The sequence below is a fragment of the Suricata suricatta genome, chromosome 17, assembly GCF_006229205.1.
Source record: "Suricata suricatta isolate VVHF042 chromosome 17, meerkat_22Aug2017_6uvM2_HiC, whole genome shotgun sequence".
Classification (NCBI taxonomy): Eukaryota; Metazoa; Chordata; class Mammalia; order Carnivora; family Herpestidae; genus Suricata; species Suricata suricatta.
Genome location: NC_043716.1, coordinates 42,982,875 through 43,008,592, shown reverse-complemented (window position 1 = coordinate 43,008,592; position 25,718 = coordinate 42,982,875). Strand labels below are relative to the sequence as shown.

The 25,718-nt window shown below is 47.4% G+C and overlaps 1 protein-coding gene and 1 long non-coding RNA gene across 8 annotated transcripts in view; one reads left to right on the top strand and one right to left on the bottom strand.

The window, feature by feature from the left end:
• LOC115281874 overlaps window positions 1-965 on the top strand; it is a 1,280-nt gene extending 315 nt beyond the window's left edge. The window contains exon 2 of the long non-coding RNA XR_003904440.1: window positions 764-965. This is a non-coding gene — a long non-coding RNA (uncharacterized LOC115281874). The remainder of the gene's footprint in view (window positions 1-763) is intronic.
• Window positions 966-9,435: 8,470 nt separating this feature from the next.
• TLK2 (tousled like kinase 2) overlaps window positions 9,436-25,718 on the bottom strand; it is a 127,264-nt gene continuing 110,981 nt past the window's right edge. For 4 of the 7 annotated variants that reach the window (XM_029927382.1, XM_029927387.1, XM_029927388.1 and 1 more), the window contains 5 exons: window positions 22,387-22,556; window positions 20,846-20,984; window positions 16,857-16,968; window positions 14,959-15,066; window positions 9,436-12,192 (listed from right to left, as the gene is read on the bottom strand). In XM_029927382.1, coding sequence (XP_029783242.1) covers window positions 12,019-12,192; window positions 14,959-15,066; window positions 16,857-16,968; window positions 20,846-20,984; window positions 22,387-22,556 — 703 coding nt within the window. In that variant the 3' untranslated portion in view covers window positions 9,436-12,018. Of the gene's footprint in view, window positions 12,193-14,493; window positions 15,067-16,856; window positions 16,969-20,845; window positions 20,985-22,386; window positions 22,557-25,718 lie in introns of those variants that run through there. The other 3 variants (XM_029927384.1, XM_029927383.1, XM_029927386.1) reach the window with 1 other exon arrangement.

Sequence of the window (25,718 nt, the reverse complement as noted above, 5' to 3'; positions counted from 1 at the left end):
TGGGAGGGGAAGGGGAGGAGGCGCGGGCGGGCGCGGGGCCGGGGCCGGGGCCGGGGCCGCAGAGAGAGCGCCAAGGGGGAAAGAATGGGGAGGCAGAGAGAAGGATCCGCGAGGTCGAGGAGGACCCCGGCGTGCGCTCTTTCTCTCGCTCTCCGTTGCCCTCCCTCTCCCCGCCTCGCCTTCCCTCTCGTCTCAGTCCGGGCTTGGAGCCCCAGACGCTGCGTCACAGCCCCCGGCTGGCGCGGGCGGGGAAGCGACTGCAAAAGTTTCCGCAAACTTCACGGCGTGGCGGGACCTGGGCTGCGAGGCCCGGTGGGGCGGGGGCGCGCGGCCGACCCAGGCGGCCGAGTCGGGCCACGGGCGCCCCCTCTATCGCGCCTTTCTGCGGACGTCTGCTCTGGAGAGCATCTGCTACCTCCATGCCTAGGAAGACCCCCCTCCCCGGGTCTAGGGGGAAAGGGGCGGGGCCCTGGGCTCGGCCACCAGGGCGAAGATTGGGGGAGGGGGAGGCAGGGCTCCAGGCCATGTGCAGAGCGCAAACACTTGCACGTCTTGTTTGAGCATTTGCGCGACCCCTGGGTCAGCGTCCTTCTCGCAACGGGGTGCAATGCTTTTTTGCTAGTTGGGGTTGTATCCAGAAACTTAGAGAAACATCTAGGTCCTCACTCTTACCAGCAACCATACTGCTGGCCGGTCGCAAAGGACCGATCGGAAATTTCATAAAAGGGAAGACAATCCACAGTTATTCCGTATTATGCAACAGGTCACCACAGCGCAGAGCACTGGATTGGGAGTCAGGATGTTGGAGTCTAGCCCCAGCTCTACCTCTGATTCTTTGAGCAACTCTGGAAAGTCGCTTGGAATCTCTGGGCTCAGAGGAGGACTGAGACATTTAGAAACCCTAAATGCAAAGGAGATTCACGTTCCCTCGCCACGGGTCATCAAATAAAAACACTATGAAACTGTAATGTATAAGTTTTGTTCCATGTGCTGTCCACCTCTGCTATTTTTGGAAATAGGGAGCCCAACCTTTTGTTTTCTTTGTAACTACCTTGAGTAAATCTTCTTCCCCTCCCCATCTTGGCAAGAAGGGTATGGAGCCAGAGGTGCTCCTTTAACTCTGTCTACAGGGCTGAGATTCTTGGCAAATGTCGGTCCAGAGGCTGCAGGGCCCCAAAGTGAGTACCCATGTGAGATCTACAGTCCCCTGGAAGATTCCCACTATCCATACTTGAGTAGACCCTAAAATAACCGACCAGCAGCCAGGCCAAGGGAGCCCCTGGCACCGCACAGCTGGCCTGGGAAGTCTGACAGAACCAAGTGTGCCTTCTGGGGACTTCACTGCCCTCTGGGACACATCTTGGTGTGGCATGTCCCAGGACCCCAGCGCTCTGCAGGTGACTGGTCATGCTGGGGCTGCCTCAAAGATCATCCTCTTGGCCTCCCCTTTTCACAGTCCTGTTTATCTACAAGGGGTTGAGGATGGGCCAGCTTTAACTAAGCTGCTCTTTTTCCATCTTGAGAGGCCAGATCACAGGATGCTTTTTCTCAAAGTCATCTTACAGGCTTCCCTCTGTCCACTTTCTTCGGATGTGCTGGTCACAGTCCTCACCAAGGGGTCCCTTTCCTCTCCAGCGGAACTCAGGCAGGGTACCTGAGGAGCCCTCCAGGTTCTGGAACAGGGCTGGGTCTGCATTCCCCACCATTCCTCCCACCAGCGGGGCAGAAGCCAACTACCTGACCTCACCAGTCAATCACCTGGGTCCAGAGGTCCACTGCTTGCCCGCACAGGACCCAGAGTCCCCAACACACAGGAGATGCTCTCTCATTTCTTCATTTACCCACTCAACAACCACCGGTTGCTAGCCCTGTGCTAGCTGGTGGGGGAACAAAAGTGAGCAAACAGTCGAAGCCCTATGAGTTTTTAGTGGGGAAAGCAGACCCAATTTTTACCATCCTGCAGGCAGAGAAGACGGCCACTCAGGGACCGAGGAGCAGAAGTGCACTGCACTCACAGGGACAGATGTCTGGCCAAGTCTCTGAGGCCCTATTCTAGTCTCTGCCGAGCATGAGACTTCCTGCTGCAGTGTGTCAGGGTTACACACTGTGTTCTGCTGTCTGGGCCCACATCTGTGGCCACCATCTGTCTTAGATTTTGCGCTCAGAGGGCAGAGAGCTGGGCCATGTCTGGGCAATTCTCTCTGGAGAATCCGGTCGGTCCCCCACTGCTGTCAGCGGAACATGGTCACAGTCTGCGGGAGTGGTGGGTGTCCTGACAGGGCTGAGGCTTTCAGAGACACCCTTTCCTAGCACCCAGGCCCTCCTCTGCTTCCAAAGAAGGACCAGTGTCCTCTGTGCTTACAGCCTTCTCACCGTTCCTGTTAAAGCTCAGGAGAACAGCCATTTATTACTATGTGTCAGGCATGCGGCTAGGTGCTGGGGACTTAGTGAAGTCTGTGACCTGGTCTCGGAGATGTTTGGTGGGATGGTATCCACTCTGGTGGAACTGATCCTGAGAAATGGCTCGCCTGCAGACACAGCCAGCAGTAGGCACTATGGGTTTGTGGATTTCATCAAAACCAGTTTAGTGGGTGCAGAGAGCACAGACTCTGGAGTCCAAAAGACCCCCAGTTCCAATCCTGACTCTCCCCCTTAACAGCCTTGCGGCATCCAGTTAGTTACTGAAGTTCTGAGTTCATGACTCCTATTTGTAAATGCAGCAACAATTCCTACCTTGTTCTGAGAATTAAATGTGACGTATATAAAGGGACGGACGGTACAGCCCCTGGATAAAGATGTTCAGGGAATGTTCGTCCCTTCCCTGCTTCCCACCTTCCTTTGCCATTTGAACATCGGAGCGTCTGCCTTACTCCTCACCCCTCATCCGGCCTGCCTCTCCACCTACCCATCAACCCCACTGTCCAGGAGAGCCGCACAGTTCTGTTTCGTCAGGATTGCAACACTGGGGGCTTTCCTTTGGCGGAGAGAACAATACAAGCTCCCCTCCCTGTCTGAACACCTCATGTTACATTGTATACAGGGGCGCCTGGGTGGCTCAGTTGGTTAAGTATCCAACTTCGGCTCAGGTCATGATCTCACGGTTTGTGGGTTCAAGCCCCGCGTCAGGCTCTGTGCTGACAGCTCAGAGCCTGGAGCCTGCTTTGGATTCTGTGTCTCCCTCTCTCTGCCCCTTCCCCATTCATACTCTGTTTCTGTCTCCATAATAAATAAACATCAAAAAAAATTTTTTTTAATTGTATTCGGAACTGGTACTCTGCAGCATAACCCCGCCAGGCAGAAGCGTCTCAGGGGTCGCTTCGGCTGGCTAACGAATGCATGCCGAGCATGGACAGCGGTCCAGGCCTGGGGGCTGCAGCTGGGTTGGACTTCCAGCCGTGTCCTTTCTCACCACGTTTCCCTGAGCAAAGTCACTTCCCTTCTGAGTCCTGGAGCCCTTGGAGGTGCAAGTTTTGGTGTCATTACTCACTGTGCTTAGAGCTCCTCTCCTGATTCTGGGGCTCGGCAGCCTCTCCAGCAAGGAGGTTCCCGGGGGGAGGGGGTGCGGAGCCTCTGGATGCCCCCAGCAGGCCAGACCTATAACAAAACTTACAAAAGGAGAACACAGGAAGAATGCAATTGCATGGCCAGGGTGGAGGAGGTAAAGAAAGGTGCGGTCATTCCTTACCTGGAGAAGAGGGTATGAACCCAAAGGGGCATCTATGATTTTCCTCAGCCCAGACCTTTCCAAGCAAGGGAAGACGTCTGGCCAAGCAAGGGGCTGGCCTATGCCATTCCCACCCTCTCTCTCCTCTCCCTGCAGCTCAAACTCTCGGGTCTCCACTCAGGCACACGGCCCTTGGAGTCCATGTGGCTGCCCCCTTGTCCACAGCACTGAGGATCTCAGAAGGGACCGGGCTAAAGACGGAAGGAAGGCAGCAGGTTGAGATTCAGACAGACCCAAGTTTCAAAGTTTGGCTCCACCTCTTCTAGGTTGTACGACCTTGGGACAGTTAACCTAAAGGACGTATTTCTCCTGTAGCAACATTACTGAGGAACTTTGCTACTCTCTCCTGGTCTACCCCATTATGGCCGCGTATACAACCTGAGACCCACTTTCTCTAAGTAGTTCTCTCCCTTCTCCCTTCTACTGGAGAATGCCCTCCTCCATCCCCCACTCCCTGGAAGGCCGCTGACTTTGTATCCACTGACTTGCAGCCCAAGGCCTGTATTACAAGTCTGTTCCTTTAAAGGGACTCCAAACCATAGTCTTTTCTTTTCCTAGGGGTAGGAGACAATCACTTCACGACCCCTCCAAGGAGGCAGGCCGTGCAGACTCCCTCCTCAGGAGGTGTGGACTCCCAGTTGAAGGAGTCCCCATGGCAGGCCCACAGAAGTCTTCAGGGCCTTGGGGTAAGTTCGAAGCAGGTGCACCGAGCCAAGCCCAGGTTGTGGGTTGCAGCAGGGACCACAAATCCATTGTCTCCAGGATCCTTGCTGGCTCCTGTCTCCACTTGGAAGGCTTTAGCACATCAGGAGCAAGTGGCCCAAGGGGGTTCAGAGAGGAGCAGAGGTTGGCCTGAAGAACCAAAGGAAATGGGGACGACAGAGCTGAGCTGAAGAACCAGCTGCAGTCGGATGGGAAGCAGTTTCCAGAGCCCTCTACTGCCCTACCCAGCTGGTGCCAGGGCTTAGGAGAAGAAGGATGCCACACCATCCTGTCTGCTCTCCGGGGCCTCTCCCAGCCTGGAGGTGCAGTTCCTCTGAGCCTGTCCGTGCCCCAAGGGCAGGGCTGAGGCAGGAGCCGAGGCCCACACTGGTGCACAGCATTGGCTGGGCAGGCTGCTTCTGCACCTGCCTCTTCAGGAGGTCATCTGACGTGGTCCCCTGGTCCCTGCCTCCCTCTCCCCAGTTCAGAGAGGACAGGCAGGAGGTTTTTTCTAGTCTCAGCACTTGACCTTCCAAAGCAAGGCTGGCCCCAGTCTTGGCCAACAGCTTCCTGTGACTTGTGGATTCTGGCCTGGGGGTAAAACAGGGTGGGAGGTGGCTTTGCAGACACAGAACCTCCCCTGACCCATCCTAGACCCCTGCTGGAATAGAGCCCCTGACGAGAACAGGAGCCAGGCGGCTGCATCCAGCTGGCCCACGATCCCCACCCAGTTCCCAGAGTCCCCAAGTGACACAGCAGTAAGTGGATGGGGCCCCAGTGGGTGGTAGCCAGCATTAAAAAAAATGAAGTGAAACAGTAAGTATCAGAGTATATTGCATGTTGAGCTAATTTCTGTTCTGTGAAATATGTATTGGGTTGAGATGCTAAGTACTTCTTACTGTGTGTTGCCATCAAGTTTTTAAAAATACTTGGGGTACCTGGTTGGCTCAGCCAGTAGAACATGCATCTCTTGATCTCACGGTCATGGGTTTGAGCCCCATGTTAGGCACAGAGATTAATTTTTATTTTCTTTTCTTTTTTTTAAACATTGCTGTTGAGGACCTGGAACCAGCTACTTCGGCTCCCTGGCTGGCCCTGTTCACCCCTCACCCCGCCCGACTTCCTCCTCCATCTCACGTCCGAGGTCTCTCCCCACCACCTGTGCAGACCTGAGCCCCTAATGACTTGATCCTTCCGAGCAGGCCCTAGGCTTACCGAGGGCCCGGTTCTCCTGTGCCAGACGAGCACACACACACAGCAAGGCAAGAGCTAAGGGAAAGGTGTACAAGGCGATGTGAGAGTCCAGGCGCAGGCAGGCCACAGGTGACGTGGAGCTGAGTTTTCAGAGATGGTCAGCCAGCCAAGGCAGGAGAACAGCATTTGCAAAGGCCCGGAGGTGTGAGGAAGTGGGGGGGGGGGGGGGGGGGGGGGGGGGGGGGGGGGGGGGGGGGGGGGGGGGGCGGCGGCTGAAGGGGCAAACATGCTGCATGGGAAGAGCACAGAAAGTGTGAAGGACTCCTTGCCACGAACACCCACCCCTTCTCACTCTCTTTAATTCGGCCAACTTTCAAAGCCCATCTCAGCTTCAAGTCCCCACTCCTCAGGGACCCCAAGAAGGGGTCCTTCAAGCACAAGAAGTGCTTGAAGAATTTACCGGCTCCCAGCTTTATTACATTTAGCTTCAAAATAACACCTTCCTTAAAGCAGAAGCTGGGTCTGATGTACCTTTTTACCTCCCACAGAGCTTAACCCAGCATATTATAAACTGTTTGGAGTAGATGCCAGAAGCTTATAGAACTGGCAACTGTAGCTCAGCGTGTGAGCACTGGGCCTACACACGCAGCAAGCCTAGAGCTGTGACCTGAGTGCAGCCCTCAGTCGGGGCGCTACTGCTGTCATGGATACAGTTGTGTCTAGCTAATGTGGGATGAGGAGCAGGGTTAGTGTTAACATTGTTCTGAAGAGTGTTCTGAAGAGTCTGGAGGTATAAAGACTCCTGAAATGAATTTGTAGGAAAAGGCCTTCCTTTTCATGCTTCCCAGTGGCATGCCCTTCTCTCAGAGCATGGAGCCAGGCTGAAGGGCTCAGGTCTGCCTCTAGAACCGGTTCCTTCTAGGACAGGGCCAAGGCCCTCACTCGGGGACCTTCTACATCCTGCAAACCTCACTCTAGAGGCCCCTGTGACATAGAGCCGGCATCTAGCAACACCCTTTGACTTTTTCAGTTGCCAAAAACAACTTCACATCTCCCACCCACTCCAAGCCTTACAGCAACTTGGGGGTGCCAAGGCAGAGGGGGCTATTCCTGCTTGTCCATTAGGACACCAAAGAACAGGAAGACAGCAGTTGGCCAGGACTGGTGTGGGGCAGGATTTTCCATTTCCTCATCTATAGAGATGTTATGATCAGAATACGCAGGAAAACTGAAGTGAAGCCATGCCCCCAGCTTCCCCACCTAAGTTTGGACTAGGACCACGGAGGCAGAGCTGGTGCTCAGGTCAGCTGGGCCTCCAGCTCGACTTCTCAGGCCAGCCGTGAGGGAGTCTGGGAGCATGGAACCCTAGGTTAGGGCAAGACAGCTTCCAGCTGGGAACAACCTTCATCCATAGCAGTCTGCCCAAGGATGGCACTCAGAGACTCCACCCCACAAACTTTCAGGCTTGTAGTCCCTCCCCCATTCAATGCTGCTCGACCTACTACCAGTTACCAAGTCTCTCTGGGACTCAGTTTCCTCATCTGCAAAATCAGCGAGATACTCCTAGCTTGTGTACACCTAGGCTATAAAAGCGACACAGCTGAAACTTCCCTCCACTGCATCAGCGCGCTACGCCCCACAGCTGCAGGTGCCCGGAGACTACTGAGGGCCAAGGTAACTTCAGTCCCCAGGCAGGCACTTCCCTCCAGATGGGGAGGCTGAACCCACAGGACTGAGGTGGGTGGGGCCGAGTCTGTCAGCCAGCTACTCTCTGACCCCTTGGTACCCACAGTGTGGGTCTCCTGTCCAGTGCCACACACACACACTTTTGCTGACTCCAGCCTGTCTTGAGCCCCTGCAGAGCAACCCCAGCACAGGGCTCTTGTATTTCCTGCCTCCACCAGGTCCCACCACATCGCTCTGACAGGTTCCCCCAACCCACCCGCAGAGCTCCGCAGCAGCCAGAGTCCCTAACCACTGCCCCCTTAACCCTCTTCTCCCTGCACCCTCTCTGCTCTCTCCACCTTCACCCCTTCCAAAGAGCTGCAGTCCCAGGCTCGCCTCACCCATGATCCAGAGAGCCACGCTAGATTCATAAGCCCACCCAGATCTGACCCAGGTTGCAGCCCTGGACCCCACAGGTAAAAGAAAAAAGTGCTAAATTAAGTCACAATAAGGTACTGGTGAGTTGTTATATATTTTGAGAAGGCCAAGGGTGAGAAGCTTTGCCCAAAGGAGTGAATGATTCCAAAATATACTGTTAGGTACGCAGGCACCAGTGTAAGGGATGTGTTGTCTGACCACTCGTGGGGCTCCCCATGAAGGAGCGTGTGTATGCACGACACCGCTCCTAGAACAGCCCAGAGCAGGAGACAGAGTTTTATCGCTCACACAGAAAGCCAAAGTCATCTCTGTCTTCCAGCTGGGTGAGTTTTCGACAAAGCCTGACAGCCATCCTCTCCAATGGCCCCATCCTTACTGCTGCCCAGATAGGAAGGTCAGCACGACCTGTGACCCTCAGTGCTCCAGCCATCTGGGAGGCAGACTGGGGGTGGGGAGGTGCTGAGAATGTGAATTTCTAACAGGTTACAGGTGGTGCTGATGCTGCTGGCCTGGGGACCACACTGGCCTTATTAGCTGTTCCTCCCAGATTCTGCCAGAAGCAGTCTTGGATCCAGGGTAAGAGGAGACTGCTGAATGAATCTATAAAGGTTTATTTATAGGGAATCTCAGGCCAAAAATCTGCATCACTTACCCAAGGCAGAAGGATCTCCTGACCACCTGGCAAGTAGAAAGGCTCTGAGGCTCCACCAACAAACTTGAGGGTTTCAGGCCCAGCAATCTCACTGGATCCTGTGATCTTTCTGTGAGCCACATTTTTTGACGCCCCTCTTGCATTCCAGGTGCTTTATATACCCTATTTCTATTCTTCATAACCATGCAAGGAGCTCTCCCCACCCAAAGCTTGCAGAGCTCGAATCTGAACCAGACCTGCTTCTAAAGCCCACGATCTTAACCTCTAGGTGATTCTGCCTTAAGAAATAAAAGCAGAACAGGTAATTTTAGGAAGCAGAAATTTTCCATACCTCAACTAGCGGACATACGTCTCTCCCCCACTTACCCCAGGGCTGATTTTAATTACAGACTGAGCTAGCTTGGGCAAGTAGAATGATGAGTAAGTGTGAGGGGTAGAGATTCTCAGAAAGCAATACTCCCCAAGGTGGGTCAAGTTAGTTGTAAACTTCGCCTTCTTAGAAGCAAGGAGCTAGATTCTTCTAGCTCCAGCATTCTAGAAGGTGACTGTGTTTAAAGAGAATCATTTTCTACATTAGGTAACCAAAAGCGCCTTGATTGCTAATCTTCTCAGCTGGAGGAAAACCTGTCCTCACAGCACGAGGGGAAAGAAGAGGATAGCAGTTGTGGGGGGGTGAGCCACACAAGTGGGGTACATGCTGCTCTCAGCAGCAAGTCTCCATGAAAAGCTGCCCATCTCCTGTTGGATAAGTTGCAGCCCAATTCATTCCGATCAGAGCCCTGTATTCCTTCCCTTCCTGGGGCCCAGACGCTTCCCCCTTGGATTGCAAGCTGATGGCTGGGCTTTCCCTATCCTGTTTCTGTACTCCCAACAAGCAGTAGTTGCTGGCACACTGGAGGTACAAAAGGTGTTCTATGAATCAACACACGGCCGTCATTCCTGCGATGTCCACTGGGACTCGGTCAGCTGCAGGACTCCCCTATCTACCCACCCCCTAAATGCTAACAGCCCTGCTTGAACCTGAAGAACTAGAGTAAAATCAAGAGGCTGGGAGATTCACTTCTTAAAACTTATTTTAATATCCTCCCCACCCCGCCCCCCAAGTTGGGAAAGTCCAAAACAGTCTGGCTGGGTTTAATTACAAATTAATACACATTTTTTTTTTGTCATTGTTTAAAGTAAATCAATTGTGGCAAAAAGGGATTATCCTTGGAAAAAGTGAAACCCATATTAACAAAATATGTCATGGAAGAACCCCACTTAGTGATTTCACTGGCTACTTAAAAGTCTAGAAAAAGTCAGCATTCCGCATGTTCTCTGGGGCTAGTCCATGGAGTGGAAAGAGGCCTTGTCCAGACTTGAGCGAGCCCAGTCAGCTCCAGCCAGGCCCTAGACCCAAGGGAAGCGAGGAGAGAGGGGATACACCTTCTTCAGGGCAAGGGGAGAAAAGGCAGATAAAGTCCTGCAGCTTCACTCACAAGCCCACGGGGAGAAGGAGGCGGGAAGTTAGAGGGAAGGTTTAAAGATACGGCATTCTTTCAATCTTTAAAAAAAAAAAAAAGGTCTTGCAAGATCACTGCATGAGAAGGAGAAAACAAGGAAGAGGACATAATACTCTGAGTAAGTCTAGCCTCCTCCGTCTCTTCACGTGCGCGGACACCATCCTCTCAGGGTTCTCAGGGTCATGCTCAACCTCTGAGACCCCGTAAGGACTCTCTGTTTAAACAGCTTAAAGGTAATGGTTAAAAAAAAAAAGGTACACACAGACACAGATCATGTGTACAACCCATGCATAGACACTTGTGACGATAAAACGGAAAGCTGGGGGCACTGAGGGCTCCTGGGCTGACTTCCTTCCATTCAGAGTTCCGTAGACCGCATCTACTCACAAACGTCTCTCCAGCTGGGAATTACTCCTCCTCCCTTAAGATCTCCCGGTACCCGGGAGACTGGGGCAGAGCAGGTCCACTAAACCAACAAAAGTCCCAGCAAAAGTGTCACCAGTGACATTTTCCACACATGAAAGACTAGGACTAGAGTTATGTGAGGCTCTCTACCCTTCCTGACTGCCCTCCCCCTGCCTGGGGATTCCGCACGCCTGAACGCTGCATCTTTAAATATTTCTGGCTGAGCTCTCTTGCCACATATGTCAGAAACATTCCAAGCTGGCTACCACATGCTCAGGCTCCAGCTTCCTCCCCTCTCTACTGTCAAGTGCTCTGCTGTTTCAAGGGCACGGTGGGGCCACCCATCTCCCACTTCAGCTCCGTCTTCAGCTGATCACACAGCTCAGAAACAACCAAATGTAAAACAAAACAGAACAAAAACCAGGAGTTCCAAAAGAATGTTCATATTCAAAATACCTATCTCCCTGCAGTTATTTTTTAACTCCACTTGATCAATCTATTCAGGTGAGTTGACAAAGCGTGTGTGCACACGCGCACACAGACACACGTATCAGCACACACCCACAAAATTTAGAGGGTTGGAGGTTGTTTCCTGCCAAAAGATCTAACAGAGGAAAGCTTACGAGCTGGTCAAGTTTTAATATCGTGGTTAACAAGAAAGGTACACCATTTAAGCAAGCACACAGAGACCGCAGGTGGGACCTCCTGGGTAGGATCTCCTGATCCCTGGAGTATTTGGCTCCCTGGCCCATTTTCTGCCTACCTCTGGAACAGTTTTTTGATAGTTACTATATTCAGAGAATCCAAGAGGACTGCATGGACAGATGAACCTTTATTTAAAAAAATAGCACTTCAAATAAATTAAAAGGGACAACCGTCAAGTGTTCAAATTGTGAAGAAGTAGTTGAAAACCTAGAGACTCCAAGCTGCGGGCTTCTAACCTCCTTCTCTGTCCAGTGGCAAAGCCCCACACATCTCAGTCCTGCCACTTGACGTTTTCCCTACTGAGATGAGGGAAGCAGTTGCAACAGGGGACCAGACGGAGGAGAATGCTGCATCTGACTGGAATGAACATTGCCACGTACTTGCTAATACGGGTTTCACTTTATGACCAAATGTATTCTTTCAAAAATAAAAAAGGGGGGAGGGAAGCTGCATGTTTTTAAAAATTGAAATTATTTAGGGATAAAACACTAACTCTAGTGCCTTTAACGGGCAATAGCAACTTTTTTCCTCCGAAGTCAAACACCATCCCCAGCTGAGCCTTTGTGCTACAAGCTTTTCAGGAGATGTTACCTAAACTTTATTAAAAGAAAAGAACAAGTTTAAATATAGACACTGGACTAGCCCAGTCTGTATTTTCAAGTCCACATTCTTCATCTGAAGCACTGCATCAGGGACCCCCCTGAGTCTGCATGTTTTCAAGTTCACAGTACATGGAACCAGTTTTTCTTTCTCATTTTTTCCTCACTCAGAGCAGCCACACGTAGTGGCCGTTGACGCCGGAACCTCGGGCGGGGCCTTTTCCTACGAGGCCTGGCCAGAGCTGCCCAAGGCTTCTCCTCAATGAGAATCGATGCTGTCATGCTCTATGGATGGGAAAAAAGCAAGAAAATAAAAGCACCTGGTACAGGTTTCATGAGATCCATTCGGATTTCGCTATGTTCCAAACCCGCTGCTGAATGCCATTTGTCCGCGCCGTGTGTGTTGAACAGTTTGCAGCCTAGGAGTGGGTCTCAATTCGAAGAACTGTTATTGGACGCCCCCGAGGTCGATGCGATGGCGGCTCCAGCAGGGCTACTTGTGGAGACCGACTTCCGGATGTGAGGCAGCAAGTAGGGGTCACAGGCCAGCTGCTGGACATCGATGCGGTCCTCCTTTCGGTAGGCCAAGCATCGTCGAATAAACGCCTGAAAGGAAAGGTTCTTGAAGGAGCCTGAGGCAGATAATCCTGGCACTCCTAGAGGGAACCCTGACTGAGGCTCTGCAGCAGCTGCCAGGGCCCAGGCCCAGAGCAAACGCCCTCCAAAGAGAAGGGGCTCTGGGCCTTTCCCGGAAATTGCCGGGCTCGCTGGAGGGCCAGGCAAGGAGACACACGGGCAGCAGCACCTTTCTGTGGCCACGGGCTCCTTCCCCGACGGAGGTGGCCGAGCCATTCCCGAGTGGGAACGGAGCATGGCCTGGTCCCTAGATACCTCTGCCCCCAAGGCGCAATGACCCACACAAAAATCACTCGCTCGGCCGGTTTACACAGGCAGGTCTAACCTAATGGTCCTGTGTGTACACACCACGGCCTCATGTGAACTCGCCACGTCCTGAGGAAGTGGAAACTGCAATGACAAACAACCACCAGGGCAGGGTGAGGAGACACTAACACTACAATGTGTCACAGATTTACCAATCTGTGTTACCCCAGTGTATCTAATTCTTCCCGAAAAGGTGATCAAGCAAATGATGAGGCACACACCTTAAGTAGTTAAGGAAAACCTGAATAGAACTTATCTCCCCAAGAGTCCTGCAGACAGAGAATTATACTACGAGCGGGGTTTCATTCAGAATCCTAATTTAGTGGTGCCTGGGTGGCTCGGTTGGGCATCGACTCTTGATTTCAGCTCAGGTCATGATCTTGCAGTTCATGAGTTCAAGCCCCCCATCAGGCTCCGTGCTCTCTTTCTCCCTCTCTCTGCCCCTCCCCCGCTCATGTGCACTTGCTCCCTCTCTCTCAGAATAAATCAACTTAAAAAAAAATAAAGAATCCTAATTTACTACCAACGCGTAAGCTTCCTTTGTGTTAGGTATGAAGAGCCACACAGGATCAGTTTCTGTAATTTGTATCACAAAGGCCCTTAAACAGATGATTTACTTTTTCCTATTTTTAACTACACCATTCTATTTAATAATTATTTTAAATACAGGAATTGACTTTTAAAAATCTAAAATGTCATTATTACTCAAAGATCATACTTTATATTCGGGTGATCATAATGTCACAATGTAGGTCCATGGACCATAGCAAATGCCGCACTCTGGTGGGCGATGCGGACAGTGGGGGAAGCGGTACCTGAGTGGGGGCAGACGTACATGGGAACTCTACTTTCTGCTCAGCATTGCTATGAATCTAAAACTGCTTTAAAAAATAAAGTCTAACAAAGTCTATTAAAAAAAAAATCCAGGGGCGCCTGGGTCGCTCAGTCGGTTAAGCATCCAATAGATCTCAACTCAGGTCTTGATCTCAGGGTCACTGAGTTCAAGCCCTGCGTTGGGCGTGGCACTGGGTGTGGAGCCTACTTAAACACAACCTAAAACTTGAAATGTATTATTTTTTTTCCATGTTTAATCAATAAAACCCAGAAGTATTACAACAATCCTGGTTCTCCAAAATAAAAAACACCTGTAGGTAGCTGCCTGATTAAAGTATTTGCAAGATAAAAACACACTCACAGAAATAAACTTAATAATCCCTGGCCTCTAAGAATGAACCATCCTTAGTGAGATCTGTGACGTGGTAACTCAAGTTAAATGAGTTACCTTGGGTTGGACATGATAGTTACTGGTCAAACAAACTCCCTCTGCCTTGAACTTTCTACACCGGCGCCAAGGCAGGCTTTTGAAACAGCCATCAGATCACACGGCTGCCTTGAGTAAAACCTTCCGGTGCCTCCCATCTCAGTCTACAATCTGCCCTGCAGCCTCTCCCCTGCCTACCACACTCCCCTCTGTCCCACCCCGCTCTGTGATCTGCCGGCCTTGCCCTCCCATCTGAGCTTCCCGTGCTTCTCTGCTTAGAATGTTCTGCTCCCTGGGAACCTGGGTGGCCCAGTCAGTTAAGTGACCCATTTTCATTTTGGCTCAGATCATGATCTCACAGTTCGTGGGGAGTTGGACCCTGCAGTGACAGCACAGAGCCTGCTTGGGATTCTCTCTCCCTCTCTCTGGCCCTCTCCTGCTCACACTTGTGCACTGTCTCTCAAAAATAAACAAACTTAGGGGCGCCTGTGTGACTCGGTTGAGCGTCCAACTCTTGGTTGCCAGGTCATGATCTCAGGGTTTATGAGTTTGAGCCCTGCATGGGGCTCTGCGCTGACAGCATGGAGCCTGCCTGGCATTCTCTCTCTTCCCCTCTCTCTGCCCCTCCTCTGCTCAAAATAAATTCAAAAAAAATTATACACTCAAAAACTTTTTTTAAATAAATAAACTTAAAAAAAAAAAAAAAGAATATTCTCCCAAATCTACACATGACTCCCACCCTCACATTATTCAAGACTGCTCAAAACGTCACTTCAGCACTGAGGCCTTCCCTGACCATGCTATCAAAACTGGGGCTTCTGCCCCTACAGCCCTGTACCCTCCTTTCTTTTCTTCATAACATCTATCACCATCTGAGATGGATCCGTTGTTAGTTATTGTCTCACTTGGTGAAACAGAAACCCCTGGTGGGTAGGGGCCTTGTCTGTATTTCATTGCTACACACTCACTATTCCCTAAGACCTAGGACAGTGTCTAGAACTCAACAGGCACTCAGTAAGTACCTGTTGTAGGAGAGCAGGTGAACAGGGTAAGGGACTGAAAAAATACCCATTTTGAAGAGGGAGAAGGTTTTTAATGGCTCCTGAATTTTGTACTGGTAATCCAGAAAGCAACAGTTGTTTCCTGCTGGCCAGTGGGTCAAAACTCACCTTTGCTTCAGGTGTTACTACTGGCTTTGGCGGGAACTGCACTTCAGTAGCTTTAAGGATAGTATTTTCTTGTAGAATGTCTTGCTGGGACTGGTTGTGGCCAAAAGGCTATCAGATAAAAACAAAACAAACAAAGGTGGGCCTGTGGTTAAAATTAAAGAGAGCGCAATTCAAAACCATAGTGAAGGAAAAGGAGAAGATATGCTTTGATGAGAATTGCCAGAAAGAACTTCGGAGATGGCCTCCTCTAACTCTCTTTTTACAGGGAAGGGGTGGAAAGGGTTGGAGCTTAAGAAACATGCTCACGGTCCAACATGGAGGTCAAGGCAGAGCTGGCAGCAGCTGCCATATCGGAATACCTCTGCCGAGCTTGGCTGACAACAAAAAGCGTTCTAGGAGGAACCGGCAACCTCTCTGTCCCGAGTGACACCCGTAGGCTTAAGGAGTACATATGTCTGCCACTCCCCAATATGCTATTTCCTGATAGTCTTAAAACAGAAGTTCAAGTTTAGTGTCATCTCTACAATGTTTCCACTAAGAGATCACAAACAATTCTTTCTACACAACCTCTACCAATATTATCAGCAGTGCTTCCTCATTATCAGGCAGTAGACAGTATAAATCATAATTAACTCCTACTGGGGGTGCCTGGTTGGTTCAGTCAGTGGAGCATCTGACTCTTGATCTTGGGGCCGTGAGTTTGAGCCCCAGGCTGGATGTAGGGGTTACTTAAAAACAAAACCTTAAAATAATAATAATAATAATATAATAATTATTATTATTATTATTAACTACTTCTGGCTCTGAAGTTTCCCCATATTACAAAGGGTAAGATAAAGAAACAAAGACCAAGCGGCACCTGGGTGGCTCAGTTGGTTAAACATCCAACTTCAGCTCAGGTCATGATCTCATGGCTTCTCAGTTTGAGCCCCATGTCAGGCTCTGTGATGACAGTTCAGAGCCTGGAGCCTCCTTCAGAGTCTGTATCTCCCTCTCTCTCTCTCTCTCTCTCTCTCTCTCTCTCTGCCCATCCCCCACTCACACTCTGCCTCTCTCTTTCTCTCAAAAATAAATAAAACATTAAAAACAAACAAAAAGAAACAAAGACCAAGGAGAAGTTAAAGAGGAAGCTGAAATCTGAATTAAGAGCTTGGTCCGGGGATTGTAACAAAAATACTGAGTCCAGGGGAGTCGCGGAACTCCCAAATGGCTTACACTCACAACCGACACTGCTGGAAACACCTACAAACTTCGACTACTTGGAACACACTGACAGCAAAAATACAACTATACATGCCCTGGATCCTGGTATGCATGTTTACCCTAAGGGAGCATGCTCACAAGGAAAACATAATATGAACAATTCATTAGGTACAGTTCATTACCTAGGTTACTGTGTGTCCAAATGACCTATTACCTTGATCCAGAAGTAACAGACAGTGAATATTTTCTAATACTACACCTCCCCAGTACAGGAGATAGAAAGCACGCTTTTATTAACGACAGCTTTAACTACTGGGGTGGCTGGGAATCAACAGCTCTGTAGATATTTCAAATGCCAGTCTTTGGAACCCTGAAGAATGCCTCCCGGGACATCTGTATACTTGAAATAAACTAGATCATATAATTCCTTGCACATCAGAATCAAACCAGATCCTGGATCTAACTGAAAAGGGCAAAAATGCAGATTTTTCAATAGCCCAGTAGAATTCATTAGGTACTCTCTCAAAAAGTTCTGCTTATGTGGAAAGCTGTTATTACTGTCTGTATTTTCCTCAAACCACAACGGAAAGCTCTGTATAACTGAATGATTAATTCCAAAAGAATAACCGACAGCAAGCCCGTGTGTACATGCACCACCAAGCCGGCCATCAAGTCCTGCATCCGGCCTTCCTTACCTTCCTTCCATAAAGACACTGGTAGAAGATCACACCCACTGACCAGACATCAACTTTATTGGAGATCTTTGGTGGCTCTTTCCCAACCACAAAACACTCTGGTGGTAAATACCTGGGGCAAAAGGAAAAGAAAATGACTATAAATCCAGGACATCTACAAAAAGGCAAAGTAGAAGACTTGTGGGAAATAAAAATATCTGAATTTTAACTGGAATTTAGACGAAAAAGACTTGGGCCTTGCTGGGGAAAGTCAGTGAGAACTCTGTAACTTAAGGAGGGAGCATGTCCTAAAAGTCTTAAAATACCCTTCTCCGTTCCCTGAGAGAGGCAAGTATTCTTCCCCCAGCCCCTCTCACCCACCACAGCATCTTTTCCCAAGGTTGTCATTAGAAGTATCATTCAACAAGTTCCAAAAAGAAGGACACAAAAAGAAGTGTGTTTCCTTTTATGAGAGCTGCAGCAACAAACACCAAAACAGAATTCGAAGTGGTGTGGGTTTGCTTTCATGCTGGCTGAGAAAGAAGACTGTCTCTAAAATAACTATTTCAGAAGTCCAAAGGAAGGGGGTGCCTGGGTGGCTCAGTTGGCTGCGTGTTCATCTTTGGCTCAGGTCATAATCTCGTGGTTCGTGGGTTCGAGCCCAGCATAAGGCTCTCTGATGTCAGCAGAGCCCACTTTAGGTCCTCTTGTCTCCCTCTCTCTCTCTGTCCCTCCCCTGCGTGGGTGTATGCTCTCACTCTCTCTTTCAAAAATAAACATTAAAAAAAAACAACAAAGTGTAAAAGTCCAAATGAATTCAGAACCCAGTATAAATCTCTGAGGGGAGTGACTATCTGCCTTCGTAATGTTGCCTCTTCATAAAATCTGGCCTGGGAATAACTACAATATATAAGTGGTGATATTATAGTCCAAGTTTTCAAAGGGTATTTTGTGTTGCCCACTTGAAGGGTGATCAGGGGCTTCCTGAGGACTAACAAATAGGGGAGAAAACCCCACCAAACTAGCAGTTAGCACAACTCAATCCTCATCTGAATTCCTTCCCTCCCCACCCACTCCTGGCCTCGGAAAAAGACTAGCTGCGCAGCCAACCACACCAAATTGCATGGTGAGGAAGGTAAGTGCCTCTTGGCATTTAGGAAACCAAACAAATATGCTTCCACTCATTGCTTGGGGTCTTAGCCATGGCACAGCTGGAAGGCAGCATTCTGAAGATAACAGATCGATTTCTGCAGATTTCATGCTGACAAAATCAATTCTGTGAAAAATTCTTTATCTTAGACCCTGCTGTGTTTCCGGCATAAAATCTAAACTTACAACTCGAAGGGGGCCACAAGAGCTGAGGAGACAAAAAAAATGTTCCATGATGGACTTTTTTCTTTTTTAAAGAAGTTAGGCTCCTGTTCTTGTTTCTTATTTATTTTTAACAGACATTTGGGGATGATTAAGACCACTGACCTACATTATTATTTCACAATGAAAACTGTTCACCAAAACATACACTCAACTCATGAAGTGAGGAAAAACGCAAAGTAATAAGAATATAGAAAAAGAATAAAAAGAACAGCTCTTCCAAATGTCACTAAAACCTCCCTGAACCTGACTTTTCATGGTTCTTGATTCTTTAACTACATGATTTAAATGCGGCCTTGCATAAACAGAACCTTGATTCCAAAATGATCATTTTAATGTATTTATAACTCTGGTGGAGGTAGTAGGGAAGGACATAAGTTGCTGAACTTGTCCAAATGATGAGTAATAATTTAGCCAAATATTCAGAGTACAAAAGACATTGATTAAAAAAAAAAAAAAAGACACTGACTGGCCCTTGACAGTACAAGTCTGGAAAAGTTACTTTCTAGGTCTCAGTTTCCCCATGTGTAAATGAAGAAATAAACTAGTTTTCACTGCAAAAATACTGAAAATAATAAGCATTCTAATTCCCTATCAAGGACTTCGGGAGAGAACAGAGGACAATTCTATGATATTGCACGAAATTGTGTTTAAAAACACAGTTGCATATTCTGTCACAATAAAATCGTCCTACAAAAACATGATTCTCAAGGCCTAATCTATAGGTCATTTATTTACAAGTAGTATTGAGGGCACCTGGCTGGCTCAGTCAGTGAGCATGCACTGATCTCAGGATTGTGAGTTCGAGTTAAAAGTAATATTCAATGCAGAAGAACTCTACAAACGGTGTGACTACCACAACACTGCAAACAGTTGCCTGGAATTTATGTCCTCCCATCCTGCTTCTGTCTTCCTCCAGAACATCGTAAGCGGATGACATACGAGGTGTGTGATTATGACAATGCTTCTACTAATGTGGAGATTTTTTTAAACCTTCACAGGAACCCACAGAATTAAATTTTCTCAGTAGCCCCCTTTCTACCTCACTTTTTATGAAAATAATCTCCAAATATAAAATAGAAAAAATAGTAAAATGAACCCCCAAGTAACCATCATTGAACTTCAATAATTATCAACATGGGGCCAATCTTTTTTCATATACACCCCACGCCCTGCCAACAAACTATTCTGAAGCAAATTCCAAACATCGCATAATTATTATTTAAATTCCAACCACTGAATTTTTATAGCTTAGCAAATACAGCAACAGGTAGCAATGAGAAAACGAATTTAATGCAAAAAGGCTTCACTTTTTAAAAAGAACAAGCTACCAAACAAAAAACCTAAAATCTAAGTTCCAGGGAATTTATATAGCAGAGGTATAGACCTGCTTCCAGAATTTCCAACAACAGATATTTTTGTGCCATTTAGTGACAGGAACACTAACCCACAATACCCACCATAGTAAATAAACACTGTAAATGTAGCTTCTATTTTAAGCCTAGAATCTCAAAGTTTTAATTTAGGGCTGATTTTCACTATAGGTACCATCTCCACAAAACATAAGGAGCAATGAAGAGCAGAAATTTTGTGCACATGATGGTTTTCTAAGGCTCTGATGAATTCTCGACTATACATAATTTACATATGATCAGACAGATGAGCACAGAGCTCATCTCGAGTTGTGAACGATACTCTCCCTTCTCCGCTTCCAATCAACGCCCTCATTCCCAGGCAGTCAGTATTCTGCTAGAGCCTAGGGCCTTCCAGTCCCAAAGATAAGTGATCTGACCAAGTGGCCCTGGGGTTTAATAGCATGTGTGACCCCCTCCCCCCAACCTCAGTGTTGGAGGCTTTCGCCATTTTGGAATCAAACGTCCAATAGGCAGCTTTCTGTTACCACCTCAGAAGTAAAAAGGAAGCTCTGTGAACACACCTTTACAATCACAAAGTGAAATGCTTAGGCTGCAGGTATCTTTTACAGTTCTTGCTGTCAAAAGTAGGCAGAAATAGGAGAGGTCATGGAACAAGCAGGTAGAGCTAGCTGGGGTAGGGTAGGGGGAGATGAGTGACAACAGATGGGAAGAAATGTGGCTCAAAACCTTTCAGAGCACAGCTGATAAACAGGGATAAAATTCCGTGCTCACTCTTTTCTTGTTTGGACTTCAAGGATGCTGGGGTTACTTTACATACTGATCTTCATATATCTCTTTAGTTCCTGACCGTGCATCATCCATAGGCAAGTCTAGAAATGAATCCCTCATCCCATTAACCCGTAAGAAGAGACCTCCATTTGTACTGAAAAAAAATTTAGGGCCATTCTTTAAATACATATGAGCAATCTCGTTCTCTCCCTACTCCTTAGGGCCAGCCCTAGGAAGAAACACACAAGTCCAACACCTGGCCATACATAATCTCTCTCAATGGTTTCCAAGAAAAGAGAAAAATTAGGACAAATTAATGTAAACACAGGGAGTCAAACTGCTGAGAAGGCAGTAATATTTGGGGAGGAAAATCTACTTTGGTTTACTGCATTTTGCCTAAGACAGGATGTAAATATTAATTATTAATTACCAACATTTCAGTATAGCACAGCCATATCTCTACCACCCAACCTGGCAGATCTCCCAGATACCTACCAATAAGTACCAGCACCTTGTGACGTTAGCTCCATGCCATCCACTGAATTGTAGCTATCGTCATCCATGATCTTGGAAAGACCAAAATCTGTGATTTTTATCTCTCCACATGCTGTACCATTTACTAAAAGAATATTACCTAAAAAGATGAAAATCTTCATGAATAAAAAGAGACTTACTAATTAAGAGAAAAGTTCAAGGTAAAACAGACAAAAAGGGGACAACTGAACTCAAACTCTTGCACATAATAGCAAACATCCAAATTCCTGGAATAAAATGATCTGGACTCTGGATGCTGGAGGAGAGTCCTCAGTGTCTGGCTGCAAACTTCCATTTTCCAAGAATCACCTGCTAGATGTGCCAAAACCACTACTATGAGCAGTGGGCAAAAACAGTAACTCGCCAAAGTAAAATATCACTTGGATGGTTGGTCAAAAATGGTGGGAAAGTTTAATCTGAACTTTCAGTAGTTTCAGGACCCCCCCCCCCCCCAAAAAAAACAACATACAAGGGAATCAAAGCTAGTACCACAGTGCCACCTACAGTTCCTATAATGGGAAAATGTATTGGAGTCAGTCATGGAAAATCCAATCACACAGTGGCCATCATTTTAAAAATCACTTCATTGTAATGAATTTTGTCATTTGAATGTATTAGAATATTAAATAGTAAATAATAGTAAATAGTGAGATAGTGAGATTGAATATGTAGCTACCAGTAGAGGAAAACAGAGCTAACAACTGTGCCCCCCCAGGAGGTAAATGGGAACCATCTTCCCAACACCCAAGCCAAGCTGGCTCCGGCAGTCTCCAGGGAACATATGCAGACTTCTAAAAAACAGCCCAGGACAATGACAAAAAAATGGAGGTGGGAGCCTGGGTGGCTCAGTTGGTTAAGCGTCCCACTTCAGCTCAGGTCACGATCTCATGGTTTGTGGGTTTGAGCCCCCGTGTCAGGCTCTGTGCTGACAGCCTGGAACCTGGAGCCTGCTTCAGATTCTGTGTCTCCCCCTCTCTGCCCCTTCCCCACTCGTATTCTCAATCTCAGAAATAAAGAAACGTTAAAAAAAAAAAAAGAGGTAAAAAGTCTACTCTCTACTGTTTGCTAAGGACTACTGAAATTAGACAGTAACCATACAAAAAGATGTAAAACTATTTGAATTTAATGAAATGGGAGGCATACCTGCAAAATAAGTCATTAATTTGGAGGCATTTTCATGGAAGAGAGTTGGAGGAGAGGACTACTATGTAGTGTGGAACGGAGCTTACCCAGAGCAGTTCTTGCTAAACCGGGCTGACATGGTGACCTGCCCCTGGCTCCACAGACAAGGGCACTGTTTCTCCAGAGCATTTCATCCAACTCACCGTCTCAGGCCCAGCACTGCGTGGCTGGGCCTCTTTCATTCCCACACCTACCCAGGCAAAGCCAGACATTACTAGGTCTCCTAGGCTCCTGCCACATTCTCCGACTTTATCAAGTTAGAAGTCACTTATAAGACCAGAGAAAAGCCATCAATACTGTCACCTAAAAGTCAGACATACCTGGTTTGAGGTCATAGTGTATGATGGGAGGTTTTATTTCATTTAAGTACTTTAAAGCATTCACAATCTGCATGATAATGGATCGGGCCTCTTTCTCCGACATTAATTTGTGCTGTTTCAGGTAGAAGTCCAGATCATTTCCCTCACAGTACTCTAATACTGTACAAAACCTAAAGACAAATAAACCAACATTTGACTGTGGGACACAGCAAGCAGATCAAGACTGACTAAACCAGCCCCGGTGAAAACTTTAGGTGATTAGCTTCTTGCTCTGTTCTTCTTTATTCCTTATTCTTTTATTCTTTATTCGTATTAGCTACCTGAGTGGTTGCCAGGAAGGACACGGCTTTCTCTCCTGGTGAAGAGCCTTCACACCCTCCACACTGGAATCTGTGGTGCTATAATGCACCCGCGCATACCTGTTCTTAAATCTAGACCGTACGAACACTGACAAGAACTGTAATGTATTAAAGCTAGATATCTTTTCAGAAGGGTCTCCGACACATTTCCACACCATGCTCCAGTTCTAAACAAGCATACTGTGCTCAAGTACACAATTCTCACTGCAAACATTTCAAATGACCCTAAGTGCTGACAGTGAGAAAGAATCCAGGGTTTGCCCACATCCCAAGAACTGGTTTCATGTCATGTCTCCTGGCAGTTTGGCACAATACTGTATATAATTGCTTTTTGCTAAACATAAGGAGTAAGAGAACTTTTAAAAGTGCAGTATCTGGGGCGCCTGGGTGGCTCAGTCGGTTAAGCCTCCGGCTTCGGCTCAGGTCAGATCTCACGTTCGTGGGTTCGAGCCCCGCGTCAGGCTCTGTGCTGACAGCCAGCTCAGAGCCTGGAGCCTGCTTCCGATTCTGTGTCTCCTTCTCTCTCTGCCCCTCCCTCTCTCTCTCATGCTCTGTCTCTCTCTGTATCAAAAATAAATAAAAACATTAAAAAAAAAAGTTAAAAAAAAAAAGTGCAGTATCTGTGGTTCTACAAATGTGTTATTGCATAGTGCGAGTTTTTTCTTTCACTGTATCAATTCATCATAGACCCAAATTTAAAACTACCTACCATTGTGGCAGGAAGGGTCATGTGTTTATCTTCCGAGGCAAATATAAACTAAAGTCAGGCTTCCTGAATTGTTGGAGTATTCCTGAGAGATGAAGACCTTTTAAACTATCCTAAGCTGTGACAATATGGTTGTATCACTCAGGGTATAGACAGGAAATAAAAACCACCTGAGTATTTAAAACAGGGGTTTTAATTCAGGGAACTGATCACATGGATGATGGAAGAGCTGAGAGGATTAACTGGCAGTGAGGCACCCCAGAGATCCTCCAGAACAGGAAGCCATTAGCACCCTGGGGCCAGAGGGCGGAGATGGTGCAACCTGAACCCAGGGGTCACCAAGAGAGACTGGAATCACAGCGGGGAGGGGTAGGAGTGTCTACCCACCACCATCTTGGTCTCCGGGTAGCTGAACCCAGCTGAACAACAAGTGACACAGGAGCCTGGTAGAACAGCCTACAAGGGTCAACTTCCCTAAGATGCAGAACAGGGGACAGGGGAGGAGCAAACTGGCTCAGAACACACACCATGGTCTCCGGGAAAAAGCACCACAACGAAAGGTGGGCACACACAGTCCTGCGGGATCCCCAGACCGAACAGCTATGTTTCTGACAGAGCATACTAGGGCATGCTAGCACCTTGTTTGAGAATGAATATCAAAAATTTATGGATTCTCTGATCTGAGATACAGATTCTCATGTTTAGTGGATGTATTCTTTGATCCGACTGTAAGCTTAAAATGTCACTTTAACACCCAAAAAACTCTCAGATGTTCTAAAATGATGGTGAAAAGTCATCACACAAGAGAAAGAACAAAATAAACAACTCAAGAATAGCACACAACCAAGTCAATTTCACAGATTAGTTAAAAGCATATATACAATTTAAAACTGCAGATAACCCAAGTCATTCTCCTTACTTTTGAATTTTTTTTTGTTATTGAAGTGGGGTGGGAAGGTGGTGGTCTGCCTAGTATTCAAGGATTTAAATCACCCTTGGAGACCTGTTCTCTAACTAGATATTCTTCTAAACCCCATCCACGCTAAACACACACTGACTATGCCTCATTCGAGTGCCACACTTCTGGAAAGGGGACATCCCATGGCAGATGGAAAAAGGGATAGTATACGTTTCCAAAGGGAATGAAGGTCTCCCCTCTGGGAAACATTTCTAAATGTGGGGTGGTTCTTGGCATAGCGATCTCTGAAAGAGCTGCTGTTTGGAACAGCCCAAGTGCCTAGAATCACCCTGGAAGCTAAAAGGAATACCTCCGTCCAGACCCTGTTCTCCTGACTCTAAAGTTCAGACTCCTACAGAGAAAACATTTCCAGATGCTGAAATATCCCTAACCTCCTGGGTAAAGCCAGAAGTGATAGAGCTTACCTATACCCGGTAATGAAATACAACAATGCCTACGAGTATTAAAGATCTTAGGCAAATCATTTCACTTCTCTGGCCCTCAAATTTCCATCCATACAATGAGAAAGATAAACTGAGATCCCTTCCAACTCTAACAGCCTGCAGGCCTGTGAGGCTATGCTGTCTCAGGCAGCACCGGGTTATTTGTGCCACATTCCTTCCCATTCTATGATAAAATCATATTGTTGGTACTTCTTTAAAAAAAAAAAAAAAGACCTGTCACTGTTCATCGGATCTCTGGGGTGGGGCAGAGGGGCTCTCGTCTAGTCCACACTCACTGGTGCACATCAGAGGCAGCTGGCCACCAACTTGTGACAGTTACCAAGAACTGATAGGTAAATTTTCAGGAATTTTATGAGCTGGTTATTAAGCCACTGGGAGGATGCAAGGACAAACAAAAGGTGGTATTTTCATACAATGGAGTATATTTGGTCGGGAAAAGGAATGAACTACTGATACATGCTACAGTATGGAACCTTGAAAAAACATCATGCCAAATGAAAGAAGCCAGTCATAAAACTCCATATATTACAAGAGTGATTCATATACAAGTCCAGAACAGGAAATCTATAGAGACACACCGCTCCCCCAATCAATCAATCAATCAAGCAATCAATAAAAAGACTAGTGGTTGCTTAAGGCTGGGAGTGGGTGGGAGTGGAGTAGAAGAATAAAGGGGTGATAGCAAAAGGTATGGGTTTCTTGGTGAGGCAGTAAAAATGTTCTAAAACTGACTATGGCAATGACTGCAGATCTGTGAATATACTAAAGGCCTTGAACTGTATACTTTAAGTGGGTGAACTATACGGTATTTAAATTATAGCTCAATAAAGCTGATTTTTTTTTTA